Source organism: Macrosteles quadrilineatus, unplaced genomic scaffold (genome assembly GCF_028750875.1).
Source record: "Macrosteles quadrilineatus isolate MER2022 unplaced genomic scaffold, UCM_ALF_1.0 Scaffold_1__1_contigs__length_201487025, whole genome shotgun sequence".
Classification (NCBI taxonomy): Eukaryota; Metazoa; Arthropoda; class Insecta; order Hemiptera; family Cicadellidae; genus Macrosteles; species Macrosteles quadrilineatus.
In genome coordinates, this window is record NW_026542594.1 from 55,128,892 (window position 1) to 55,142,965 (window position 14,074).

The 14,074-nt window shown below is 37.8% G+C and overlaps 1 protein-coding gene across 1 annotated transcript in view; it reads right to left on the reverse strand.

Annotated features, from left to right (window-relative positions):
* The window catches only part of LOC128983124 (bromodomain adjacent to zinc finger domain protein 1A), a 218,572-nt gene that overhangs the window by 42,721 nt on the left and 161,777 nt on the right, over nucleotides 1-14,074 (reverse strand). Inside the window, exon 20 of the mRNA XM_054402292.1 lies at nucleotides 9,513-9,774. Coding sequence (XP_054258267.1) covers nucleotides 9,513-9,774 — 262 coding nt within the window. The remainder of the gene's footprint in view (nucleotides 1-9,512; nucleotides 9,775-14,074) is intronic.

The following is a 14,074-nucleotide window of genomic DNA, read 5'->3' on the forward strand; positions in this document are numbered from 1 at the left end:
GGTGGCGTTATCAGTTGAACTTTGTACTCCTGGCTTCTTGTTGCTTTTCTGATTTAAAATGCTATTGAATATGAAGTGTGACTTGTACTGTAGTTTGTCGTTTAAAATTATATCGTTCAAATTATTTTCGGTGTAAGCTTTGTAAATTTCATACTCTTCTAGGGTGTCCAGTCTATTGCCTTTCTTACTTGTGTGGAGTATTTCTAAGCCAGTGTTCAGATCGTTCATGTCGTGATTTTTGTCAACCAAGTGTTGTGCAAACGATGACTTTTGTTTGTCGGCTCTAGGAAATGGATGGTGCTCTTTGTATCTGGTTTTGAATGAACGTCCAGTCTTTCCTATGTAGTAGCTCGGGCAACTTGCACAATTAATCTTATACACACCTGACTTTTCACCTTTATCAATTACGCCACTTGAAACATTCAATTTGTTAATTGTTTTGTTGTTAGTCCTAAAAGTCAATTGAATGTCGTGTTTCTTCAGCTCCTTCGTGAGCGTGTGTTGAATGGAATGGGAGTATTCCACACATACATACTTTTTCTTTTCCTTTTGTAGATTATTATCTCCTGGCCTTTTGTTTTTCTTTTTAGCTATCAGTCTATCAATCATGTTACTTTTATAACCATTAGCTATGGCTATATGTTTAATTATATTAAGTTCTTTATTATAATTGTTGTCCGACAACAGTACATTCAACAATCTATACACCATACTGTTGTAAGCGGCAAACTTTTGTGATGGCGGATGATAAGACGTGTTGTGGATGGTTTGATCGGAAGTGGTTGGTTTGCGATATATACTGAAGTCTAATCTATTGTCTAATTTTTCTATAGTCAAATCCAAAAAATTGATTTTATTTGCTTCCTCTATTTCCATTGTGAATTTTAAGTTTGACGTGATGCTGTTGAGGTATTTATGTAAGACACGGGAACAAGTCACCCGTTAGTACGACAGGCCTGTTCGGTTTTTGTAAATATTTTAAATGTATATTATTGTTCGTATGTGTTACGTGTTTAAACTTCAACGACGCTACTTCAGCCGAGTTTGTGTTTTTGTAGTCTGACGATGGCATTGTAATGCCGAAACGGCCGTAACATAGTTACACCACAAGAATTTGAGCTGCAGTGACGAAGGTAAAGCCTATTTTTAGTTATTATACAGCTCAGGGGCTAAAACATGGATTTTAATGCCCAGGAGAGTTGGGTGAGTACTGGTTTCTCTATCTTGGGGTTGGGCCCTGTAGTCGGGAGTTTTGTACGGGAAGTTTTGATTTAAAGGGGCCTGTAAGTTAATTGGAGTTTTGTGATTTGAGTTGAAGGAATTCTTTTGGGGATAGATACTTTGGTTTGATTAGATTACAAGGGAATAGTTTCGTTTTGTTTTTGGGGATTATAAATCTAAGATTCAAGCTGCCTCCAGAGCAGTTCCTACCAGGCATTTGTTAGTAGGCTATAAGATAACTATCACTGTATTAAACTTGATTACTTAAAGACAATTAAAAATCCTGTTTGATGAACACGATCTGGTTCTCTTATTGAACAGCTACCCAGCTCATAGCATTAAGTAGAATAAGATTAAAGATTCAGGTTTGCTATAAAGCTACGCTCCCATGTGCGTATGCAGGATAACCTATGAAGAGTGAGGGGGTTTTCTGCATATCACACCACCAAGACTGATTGCATGAATATATGATAGGTTACGTACCTTTGTCCGTCTTCAGTCTTAAAACATTTGAATAAACAGTAGGCTAGCCACATTTAATCATGGGTTGTTTGATCCCTCGTGTAGCTCTCGTTCGTTTGCCCCGCGATTAAATGTGGGTAGCCTAGCCTACTGTTTAGTGTTTATTGAGATGTTTTTACATGTGAACTTATGTGTCAATGTGTATTGATGAAGACATTGTTGGATTTCATGGACTATAATTTGATGTTTTGGATTTTGAGTCTTTTGACTGAAACTGAAACTAGTAATCCCCAAACAACTGTTATAAGGCTGAAGGCAGACAAAGGTACATAGCCTATCAAATATTTATAATTTAAAATCAATCCCAATACAAAAAAATTACAATTATCATATTCCACCTGTCACATAGTATTTTCAACTAACTTAAAAAAAATGATTGCCAAGTATAGAAAGTAATCAAGCAAATAAGGGCACACAACAAAGGTGCAGCGTGAATCTGTGTCAATAGTTCTATTTTATGGTAAAAGTACAACTAACTCATCAGATACTATGTGATATTTCTTGATTAGTGATGGGTCCTTGATTTTAACCTTGCCTTCAAAGTCAATACAGGTACCATTGGTACCTCATTTTAGAATACTTATTTACTACTGCATTTAAACTTTTGAAACCGATTATTTTGTATAAGTGTAGATTGGTCATTAAGTGATTAAAAATTAATTCGTACAAAAACACTTTATTAACCAAACACATTTCACATCAAAATATGTAAGTATAAATACGTACCAGAGAAGGGTGAAATATGACGAAATATTTACATTTATACTTTTAGGGATGTGTCGATTCTCGATACCGATTCTCAATACCACCGATACTTGGCCGATGGTATCGCTATCAATAATCGATTGTCAAAAGACAATTCCGATCAACAACGATACCCACGTGACTGGAAAATCAACCCTCTTGATGCGAACTCGCAAGACTACAAAGACGTTTCCATGACCGCGGGGGGTAAATGATGATGTCTTCTCGGCCGCAGGAGATGTTCATTATTATGCCGCGATCGCGGAAGATGACGATGACGTCTACATGGCCGCAGGAAATATTCATGATTATGCCAAGATCGCGGGAGACAACAATCATGTTTGTGTAATCGCGGGTGACTATAATGAGGACATCACGGCCGCAGAAGAAGTTCATGATTTTCCCCAATTACGGACGATGACATTTCTGTGACCGCAAGAGACAATGATGACGGCCACATGGCCATGTTAAATGTTCATGATTATGCCGGGATCACGTAAAACAACGATTACATTTCCGTGACCGCAGGAGATGATGATATCTAAACGGCCGCGGGATATGTTCATGATTTTGCCGTGATTGCGGACGAAGACGATGACGTCTACATGGTCGCCGCGGGAAATATTCATGATTTTGCAGCGATCGCGGTTCCACAACGTTTCCGTGACCACAGGAGGTAATGATAATGTCAACACGGCCGAGGAGGTTTTTTAAATTTTGCCGCCATTGCGGGAGACGGCGGTCATGTTTGTGTAATTGTGGGAGACGATAATGAAGTCATCGTGGCCGCAGGAAATATACATGATTTTGCATATCATGAAATATAAAGATGTTAGGAAATATACAGATGTTTTCCATGACCGCGGGAGGTAATGATGATGTTTACATGGCTGCGGATGATTTTTGTGATTTTGCCGGGACCGCGGGAGACGACGATCACGTTTGCGTAATTGCGGGAGACGACAATGTCATTTAAAAACTACGATGAGTCGTTTTTAAATGTGTTTAGAAAGGAATGTATCATTGCTGCATAAATTTTTTTTTTTTTTACTTGAAAAACACCACATTACCTAAAAAATACTTAATGGAAGGACATGAAGACAGGGATTGGTGTAGTATAAGCAATCCATCCAGAAAATTTGGAACAATAATACAAAAATTGTATCAGTATCGAGAATCGAGAATTTATTTTTCAGGTATCGGTATTGAGGATCGATAAATTTTGGGATTGATAGTTTGATACATCATTTCAAACAATCTTTATTATTTTAGTACATATTTACAGTACATTGAACAGTGTCAAAAAGTGATTCTTTATTATAACTTAAAACTGTTTTCTAACTTATTTCTACCATTTTTTACCATAAAAAGAAGGCTATTTAAATGAATGAAATGAAATGAAAAATTCTTTATTTTACCAGGCAAAGTTAGGGCCACATGGCCCTCTCTTACACTTAACCTGACAAACTTAAATATAAATAAATAAAAATACAATGACATTTCTTAATCTAATATAAAAATACATATTTAACACATCAAGTACAAGTTAACAAAAATTCAATCTATTTAACTAATTAACTAATTAAAAAAAATTGTAATTATTATAAATTAATAGAATATACAACAGAAAAAACTTTCACACTCTCACACGCATACGCACCAGTAATCGCGCAAAGACGCAGAAGCCCTAGGACACGCCAGCCGAGACCATTTGCTCAAAGTAGAGATTTTTTAGTGCCGCCACAAACTGGGAACGTTTATCAAGGGATTTAATGTGTAGGGGTAGGTTGTTCCAAAGACGGCAAGCGGTAACAACAAAAGCCCTGTCATAAGCGGTGGTCACATGATGAGGTATACGCAATGTGATCGAAGAAGAACGAGAAATTCGTGAACTACCCTGAGACACAAATTTAAAATCTGATGTAAAATATTTCGGGGAGCCTGATTTCAAAATTAAAAAGACTAATGACAAAATTTTGATGGATCTTTGATAATTTAGTTTCAAGATGTTTGCCTCAAGGTAGTATGGCGTGATATGCTCCATACGTCGCAGACCATAGACAAATCTCAAAGCGTAATTCTGAGACCGCTGGAGCATATCCGCCTGAATCACAGTCATGTCATTGATCAATGAGTTGCAGTAACTGAAGTGGGGCAGTACAAGTGATTTGATCAAATGAAGTTTTGTGTGTTGTGGCAAAAAGTTCTGCAATCTTTTCAGTGAATGTATGGAGGCAAAAACCTTTTTTCGTGTGTCCGTAACCGCTGTGTCCCAAGTAAGTGAAGAGTTGAAAGATATGCCAAGATTCTTTACATTGTCAAAGTAGGGCAGTGCTTTGCCACCAACTGTGATTGGGTTTATTGAGTCTAAGTCAATTGAAGGGCGAAGTCGAGGGTGGCAGATTACAATCGGTTTTGTCTTTTCGTGATTTAGTCTCAGTCCATGATTCTCAGTCCAAGTAACTATTCGGTTAACGTCTTCATTGATCCTTCTGACACAGTCATTTTCGTTGTTTGCAGTAAAATAGTCATAGATTTGCAAGTCGTCAGCGTACATGTGGTGTTTACAGTTGGTCAAGGTCGAGTTTATGTCGTTGACGTACAGTACAAAGAGCAGTGGTCCAAGGATTGATCCTTGGGGCACACCGCATGTAACAGTCATCCAGTCTGATCTTGTGTCACCAACCTCCACACATTGCTGCCTATCTGACAGATAAGATCTCAGCCATTTAAGAGAATTCTGGGAAAACCCTATTGCCCTTAATTTCTGCACCAGCAAGTCATGATTAACACAGTCAAATGCTTTGGAAAAATCAAATAGAGTTAGAATCGTTCCTTGTCGACGCTCCATAGCAAGTCTAATGTCTTCAGTCACTCGAAGGAGTGCTGTTTCTGTACTGTGCGCTGATCTGAAACCAGATTGATAGTCAGATAGAATGTTATTTTCAGTGATGAATTCAGTGTTTTGACAGTGAACGATCCTTTCTAGGCCTTTAGATAGAGCGGGCAAAATACTTATCGGCCTGAAATCCCCAACCAGAGTTGGTGCTGAGATCTTTTTTAGGGGACGGACAATGGCAGACTTCCAAAATGAAGGGAAAGAACAGTGCCTCAAAGATGCATTAAAAATGAACGTGATAGTAGGAAGGATTGCGTAGAGGATGTCTTTGATAAAGCGGATAGGTATCCCATCAGAACCGACAGCATTGCTTCGGATTCTGCGAATAGCCATCAAAACATCAGACTGAATAACTGGTTTGAAATTAAACTCGGGATATCCCAGGTGCGGGGTTGGAGAGTTGACTAATTCATTCAAGTAACTATTGACTTTGTGCTGATTGGTATTTTGACTGCTAGAAGAAAAGTAAACGTTTAACTCATTTAGAGGGATGTGTACTGGTTGAGAATCAAATTGTTTCCCAAGCCCAAGACTTTTAACTTTACGCCATAAAACTCTCGATGGCTGTTTTTGATTTTCAAAAAGTGCATGAATGTATCTGAGTTTGGAATTTCGCAAAAGCTGTTTAACTCGATTACGAAGATTACAATATTGTTGTTTTAGTTCGATATTGTTGGAGTGCCTAGCTCTTCTACCTAAGCTATCACGTTTAGCCATCAAACCTTTGATTTCAGGGGTCATCCATGGAACAGGCCTTCTTTTTGTCACGCGCTTTGTTAAGATGGGAGCATGTTTGTCAAAGAGATTTAATATGGAAGAATTTAACTCATGAACCATTTCATCGACGGAATTTAAATTTTGAATGAAGTGCCACGGAGTTTGTTGAACGTCTAACATGAATTGTGCAACATTCATATTTTTAAAATCCCGATATTTAATAAGCTTTGCTTTGGGCTTAGGAGATTTGATTGAGTACACACAGAAAATAAGGTCATGTTTGGATATTGAAGGAACTGGAAGCTGCCCATGGTGAATGATATCTTGATGATTGGACACTACGATTAGATCCAAGAGGGTATCAGAATTGGCAACATGATGTGTGGGATCGAGTGGAAGTACAGTTAGGTTACATGATTCAAACAAAGTAGTCAGCTGTCTGTGTTCAAAGTTATGAGTCGATGATAGTAAGTCAGTGTTGAAATCACCCATGATCAAAACATGACTGTATCTGAACATTTCATTAAGCAAGGCATTTTCAAAATTGAGCAGATGCCCTGATCTTGGTGGGCGGTAGCACACTCCTAGTAACAGCGCATCTGCTCCAGATAAACTAATCTCAATTAATAGGAATTCTGGCCCAGCCGAGTACTCCGATGGTGAAGAAAAAATAGTTTTGAACTTTAAATCCTCCCTGATATACACCGCAACGCCACCGCCCTGTTTACCAATCCTATCATTTCGCTGCAGCACATATCCAGGGAGAGACACCTCATTTGAATGAATACTCGGCTTAAGCCAGGATTCAGAAATGCTAATCAAGTCAAAGTTTCCAGGATAAAAGATTTCTCTAACCTCATCAATGTGAGCACGCAAAGACTGGGCATTGATGTGCGCCGCTTTCAGGTGTTTAGGATATGGAGATAAGGAGCGAGAGAGACAATCAGCGGTGGACAATGTAGGGTGTAGGATGGGGGAGGGGGGAGAGATAAGCGGGTCGCTGTGGCGAGCACTATGCGGCTGTGGACTCGCTATCCCGGGTCCACAGGTCGCGACGTCACGACAGGCGCCCCCAAAACCACTGCACAAGGCGCGATCACTGATACACACTCACACACACACACACATACATACATACTGAAATTAAAGAAAATCCCCGTACAAAACAAAACAACACGCTTGTGTGGCTCCGCTAAAAAATTAACAGAAAAATATGACTTTGTGCAAAAAATAATAGAATATACAGACTCAAAACTAAATAACAGATAATTCAACAATGAAATTTAACTATACTTTGAATTCAATTTCCATATAAATCTAGTATTCTCCAGTATAAGCACTAAATATGTATGTATATAGTGTATATATTTTTAATTACTATTAAATGCATTTCCGTTTTTCTATAAGTTTATGGGAAAACAATACATTATTGATGGATAATTTAACCGTGCAAAATAATATCCTCATCACTAAAATAATAAATATAAATAAATTAGCAATAAATTACGAATATAAACCAAACATTGACTTTTAACTTTAGTTCATTTAACATAACAAATAAACTACATAGTACTAAATATTGTCAGACTCAGAATATTAAAAAAAAGGAATAAAATATATATATACATTCATACCCATGTTTCAGTTAAACAAAAATCATGCAATTTCTACGGTGATTAAGGTATCCAATAATTAATTGTGTAAAATATTCTTGCATTTGAACATTGAGATAAAATGATTGTAACTATACATTTAAAAATTACGGGAAAAATAATAATGATAAAAATATATTAATGATTAAATATAAATAGCTGTGGGAAAAAATAGGCATGACAAAAAATAAATGGTTTAAAAGAAAAATACTGGCAAATAAATCAAAATAAAACCTTAACTGTCACTTGAAGTAGAGTTTTGGACCACAGCTGGTAGATCGGCCAGACGCGTCGCCACCTTCTTCTCCCCGCTCTTGTCGACCCAGAGCACTCTGCCATCCTGGGTCCAGACGTTTCCCACGCCGAACCGTGCCACCGCCTGCTTATACACCTGCTGACGAAAGTGTGTCAGGTCTTCCTTTATTGTGACGCCGGTCCCCTTTAGCCGCTTCTTCACGTCGAAGACAGTCCGTCGGGCCCTGTAGGTGCTGAACCGGACGATGATGGGCCGGTGCCGCTCCCTGCCGTCAGTTCCCGGCTCCTGTAGCTTGCCGACTCTGTGGGAACGGGAGATGGCGTCTTTTGAAAGCTCTACTCCAAGCTTGTCACGGCAAATCTTAACCACTAGGTTGTCAGTGCTCTCATCCTTCGTCTCCTTGACGCCAAATATTCGAATATTTTCCCTCCGCTGATACTGTTCCAGCTCATCTGTTCTTTCTGCTAGTCTGTTGTTTACTTCATCAATCTTCTTCTGTAGGCTCGACACATCGTCCTGTAGCTTGCAAATTTCTTGGTTGAACGAAGCCAAAGCTGCCTCAACGGCTGTCTTCACCGCCCTCTGCACGACCGCCTCAACCGCAGCAAGCAAGGCCGGGTCGATGTTGTCATTGTTGGAGGTAGTCTGCTTAGGCATTGTTGTGACAGACGAGGGCGGGCTGGCGCTGGTGGTTGGAGACGGTGCTGATAAGGAGCGTTGGACGTTCCGCTTCTCCACGGCAGATAGCAGCACTGACTTGCCCTTATGTCCTGACCGCAGGTTCGGAGGTGACCGAATCATGAAAGTCTTAAGTTAGGTTAAGTTCGTATATTGTGCTTTAAAACGCTAATAAAACACGTTATTCACAGTACTCACTATTAAATAGTTAGCGGCACTTTAAAAAAGTATAGTTGTTATAAAAAGTCAATAGTCACTCACGTAATAACTAAAATGTCGTCAAATATAGCGGAGCTGAAACGAACGCGTGTTCTACTCTGACAAGTTCATCCCCTCTCTCCCTATTTTGTTGCTATTTATACTATTACAATAGAAATTCTCAACAAAACAAATAACAATCATAAATAAAATAAGAAAGCAGTAACTCAAAATACTCCAAACATCCAAAAGCCCTTCAAGTCCCAGAAGGTTTTGAATTAAACTCTGGGTCAAGAAATTCTTGTATATTATACATAAGTTAAATTCAGAAAGATTTTATATACTTTGTTTAGAAATAAGTAAAAATTAGTATTTTGTCCTTGTTGAATAAAGTAATAAATGTAACATACTAATCTTGGAAAGAAAAGTGGTTATGTAAATAAATTTGTAAAACTACTGCCTGTTAAGTTCTAGCTAAATGGAGGTTTTATGTGTTAACGATGAGTAATTTTAAAATAATCCACGCTACTATTGATAAGAAATCGTAATAAGTTGGAAACATGTATAGCATGTTGAATAATTGAACAGTTTGACATCATATGTAAGTAGTTGTCTCCTCACTTACACATCGTTCTCCTTCTCCTCATCGTCACTGTCCTCTGTGAAGACTCTGCGGTTTATCTTGACGGGGCTGATCTTCTCCCTGGGCTTACACTTGGCACAGTACCAGTTGCCCTTCGGCACACTGGTCAGTTTAGGCTTGAGGCAGTACATGTGGTGACCTTTGTTACACTCGTCACACAACAGCATCTTCTCAGGGTCGCCTTTCCGCTTGCACAACCGACAATACGCCTTGAGGATGGACCTGGCCCAACTGATACTACTATCTGCAAGTTGCACACAAGTCATGATTGTTAGGGTTTCTTTTGGAAACAAATTATTTGAAATAGTCTTATACTTTTTTAAATTTCATACCAAATTTTATGACTAAGATAATGGAGTCATGATTTACTTGGTAATGTTCCAAAGTTATCAAATCCAGTTAGAGCACAGAAAACATACTACTATAACCCAGAATGCCAACCGCGTTCTATGCTGAGTGCATGGCAACGCTGGTGGCGCTGCCTACGATTGACAGGCAAAGCTCTCTCAAAACACTTAATGCTTTTTACCACGCGGTTGGCATTCTGGGTTATAGTAGTATGTTTTCTGTGGTTAGAGGCAGAAAAATGACATAATGAAAATTAACTGACAGTAATTTTGTCTCTGCTTCTCTTCTGAAACAACACAACCAAATGCGTAATAAAGGCCAATGACCTAAATATCATCATTGTGCAATGTTGTATTTTGATGTAAAAATGCAAATCATGGCATTAATTTGAACATATTTGTAGTTAATTCAAATTATATTTTTGAAAATTCAAAGTTTCTACACGGAAAAAGAGAATCTGAAGTCAAACCAGGCAAAGGATTCCCGAAAATACAACTATGTATCATTGTCCTGCTATTAGAATCCCAGGCCAAGCCACCCCTCTAGTCTAAATATAGCTTCAAGGTTGCACCCTCCACTCCCCCATCGCCATCGCTCCATTCACAGTGGCCCTTTCGAGGTCATTGTCCAACCCATCCCACCCTTCTATTGTTTGTTTTGCTGTATTAGTATTTCTAATCTGACTTTTTCTTTAAACATTAAATTAAATAAATCATGGAAGTCGTAAAGAAATAAAAGTGATAACACTTTTTAACTTTATAGAGCAAAACTACTGACTCAACAAGTTCTTGGAAGTACTTGACTTGCCTACAACAATGTCGTCATAAAATATTAATGGTTTTGGGTTTTGGGACTGCTAATGGTTTTTTATTGTCCCGCAACTCTGGTAATAAAAATTATGAAAATCCTAAACAATAATCTGATAAACCTTTTTATGTGCTCCTAACAACAGTGAATTGAAAGTAATTAATTGTTATAATCTGTACCGGAACCGACTACGGTAGGTAATAAGGCTAGTACCTTGATCGGTGGGTGCACCGCAGACCCCTAACTGAATGCATTTATATGTTTTTAAAGTTTAAAATAAACAACTCGTTATTGTGTTGGTTGGAAAAAAGTAACCAATTGTGTTACATTATTTTGTCAAAATGTTGCTGCAAACATGTTTTTTCCTAAAAATGCTTTACCTAATTTTTAACTACTTTATTATGGCTATGACATGCTATGACCTATCTTAGTTGTAAAATAGGTTAAGCCTTTATCTTAACTGTTTTTTCTTGACATAATCATGTTAGGAGCCAAATGTGTTAATAATGTGTGATACTGTAATTGTTGGTAGAAAACCATAAATGTAGGAACTTATTCATTTTTATAGTAATATCAATTAAATAAAATGAGAAAAATTCCAGTAGCCCTGTACTGTATCCATTTTGTACCAAGAACAAATAAAATAGGTAAGGGCAAAAATCGATTATTTTAAAATGTTACATTGGTTAAAATCAGAATTATTAACATTAGCAGGGTTCCAAAACTGTGATTGGAAAATTCTTTGGAGTCTATCATAATAACATAAATATTCGCTCGGTAATATTCGATATTCGAATATATTATGAAGTATTTGATTCGATTCGAACCCAAAAATCACTATTCGCACACCCCTACTTAGGAAAAAGGACAGTATCCTACATTCAAGGTTTTCTAACAACAATTACTGTCCCACACCATGGTGTCTACTAAACCTGGTTTGAAAAATTCAAGGAGTTTTCCAGGAGAATTCAAGACAAATTCCTGAATTTTAAGAGCTACTATCGGAACCCGTTCAACTAATCGCAACCCACTAATAATAATTTATAATTACTATTAATGATTATTTTAATTTAAAACAAAACTTTTCCAAAGAAAATATTTTATACAACATAATAAAACAGTATATCTAGTAGGTAAGGCGACACCAGCTTTCATCTCCTGCGATCGTGGGAATACCAGTGAGCATATCTTGCAGTCTCGTCAACACAGGCAACCGATCGCGGCAAAACAGGTTCGCATATTTTATGATTTCAGCGACACCGATAATCGTCTCCCGCGATCGCGGCACTACCCGTGAGCATATCCTGCGGTTTCGGCGACACCAATAATCGTCTCCCGCGATCGCGGCAATACCCGTGAGCATATCCTGCGGTTTCGGCGACACCGATAATCGTCTCCCGCGATCGCGGCAATACCCGTGAGCATATCCTGCGGTTTCGGCGACACCGATAATCGTCTCCCGCGATCGCGGCAATACCCGTGAGCATATCCTGCGGTTTCGGCGACACCGATAATCGCCTCCCGCGATCGCGGCAATACCCGTGAGCATATCCTGCGGTTTCGGCGACACCGATAATCGCCTCCCGCGATCGCGGCAATACCCGTGAGGATATCTTGCCGTTTCGGCGACACCGATAATCGTCTCCCGCGATTTCGGCAACAAAAGCGGCAGTGTTTGGTTAGCCGACGATTCCGATGACCGGCTGTGGATTCCCGGAGGTTTGGGTGGATTCCTGGAGTTTTCCAGGACATTTCAAGGTAAGATACAATTCTCGGAGTTTTCCCGGTTTTCCCGAATTTCCCGGAGAGTAGACACCATGCACACATTATTAAAAACTTTTACTCCTAAGCTTAACTATTTTACTCTGAAATACTTCATAGCCATGATAAAGTGGTTTTTTTTTTTAAATTAGGTTAAGAATTTTTAGGAATAAGTATGTTTCAAGCAACAATTTGACAAGATAATTTCACACAACTGGTAAATTATTTCCAACCAACACAATATCTAGTTTTTTTTTTTACCTTAAAAAACATCAATGCATTCAGTTTGAACACAGTGTAGTTGCCAGCTGTTCACTTTCAACAGACAACAATGTCTTGACGTTCCCCACCACACATTTGAGTTGTCTTATTATGGTGTAGTTTTTCTTCAGGAAAAAACTAACCCTTAACATTAAGTTTTGCGACAACGAAAAATGTTTAAGCATGTAAAAATAACTTTGCAAATATTAATGTAAATGTTACACATCTGGCCCTTGATAATCAAGATTATTCTTTTGCAAATCATAATCTTAAGCAGCTTGCTATATATAACAATCATATTTCTACAAAAAAATTAACCATAATAATTATAAATCAGATTTTACAAAAAAAAAAAAAAAACAGCATTCAATCTCAACCTCTGAAAATTCTGTATCAAAATGTTCAACACATCTCATCTCACCTTAATATATCTATCTATCTATCTATTAGCGAATTTCCCTATAGGAAAGTATTAGCGAATTTCCCTATAGGAAAGTAGCTATTACCGTAGGTCTCATGGTAAGACTTAGGCCCGGGACCGATTTACTTTTTCATTTTAATGTCCCCAGAGGCCAAAAACACCATTCGTTCAAATTTGTATATATGTATATATATATATATAGATTTATATATATATATATATGTGTCCGTGAACACGATAACTTGAGTAATTTTTATCCGATTTTGATGAAATTTGGTTTGAAGGTGTAAGGCGGGATAAACTTGAATGAGTTCCCGATCCAGCATGATCGGACCATGGGAACAGGGTTTTATGGGGGGTTTTATGGGGTAAAAATTGGTTTTTCTCACTTCTTACCCTCAAAATACAAAATTTCCCAATTTTTCTCTAAACCTTCTTAAAGAGCTTAAAAAAAACAAACAATTCAGTATATCAAAGTGTTTTTGTACGGTTATTGGTTACGGAGAAAACTAAAAAAATGGTAAATTTAAAATTCCTATGTTATTCTTATGGAGAATATTGTAAAATCTTGTAGTTTGCTTGTTTATGGATATATTTTGATCAAACTTGGCAAATTTATTTATTTTATAGTAAGCTATCAATATTTTACTAAAAACACACTACTTTATTAGTTTCCTTGTAGCATCAAACCTAGGTACTCGTTAAACCTAATGTTATTTAAATAGATCAATTGAAAATCAATTCGGCCAAATGGAAATTCGCTTAGACGGCAGGTTTGCTGCGGCGGGGGTATATTAATTACGTAAGCCGATTCTTTGCGTCAAAATAAAATAGAATAAATTCTATGGTTGGGCAATGTCACAGTACTGTATATTACAACGCCGGATTCGGTGGATTCGAGATCCGGATTCGATACATACCTAGTCGTAATATACAGTACTGTGAC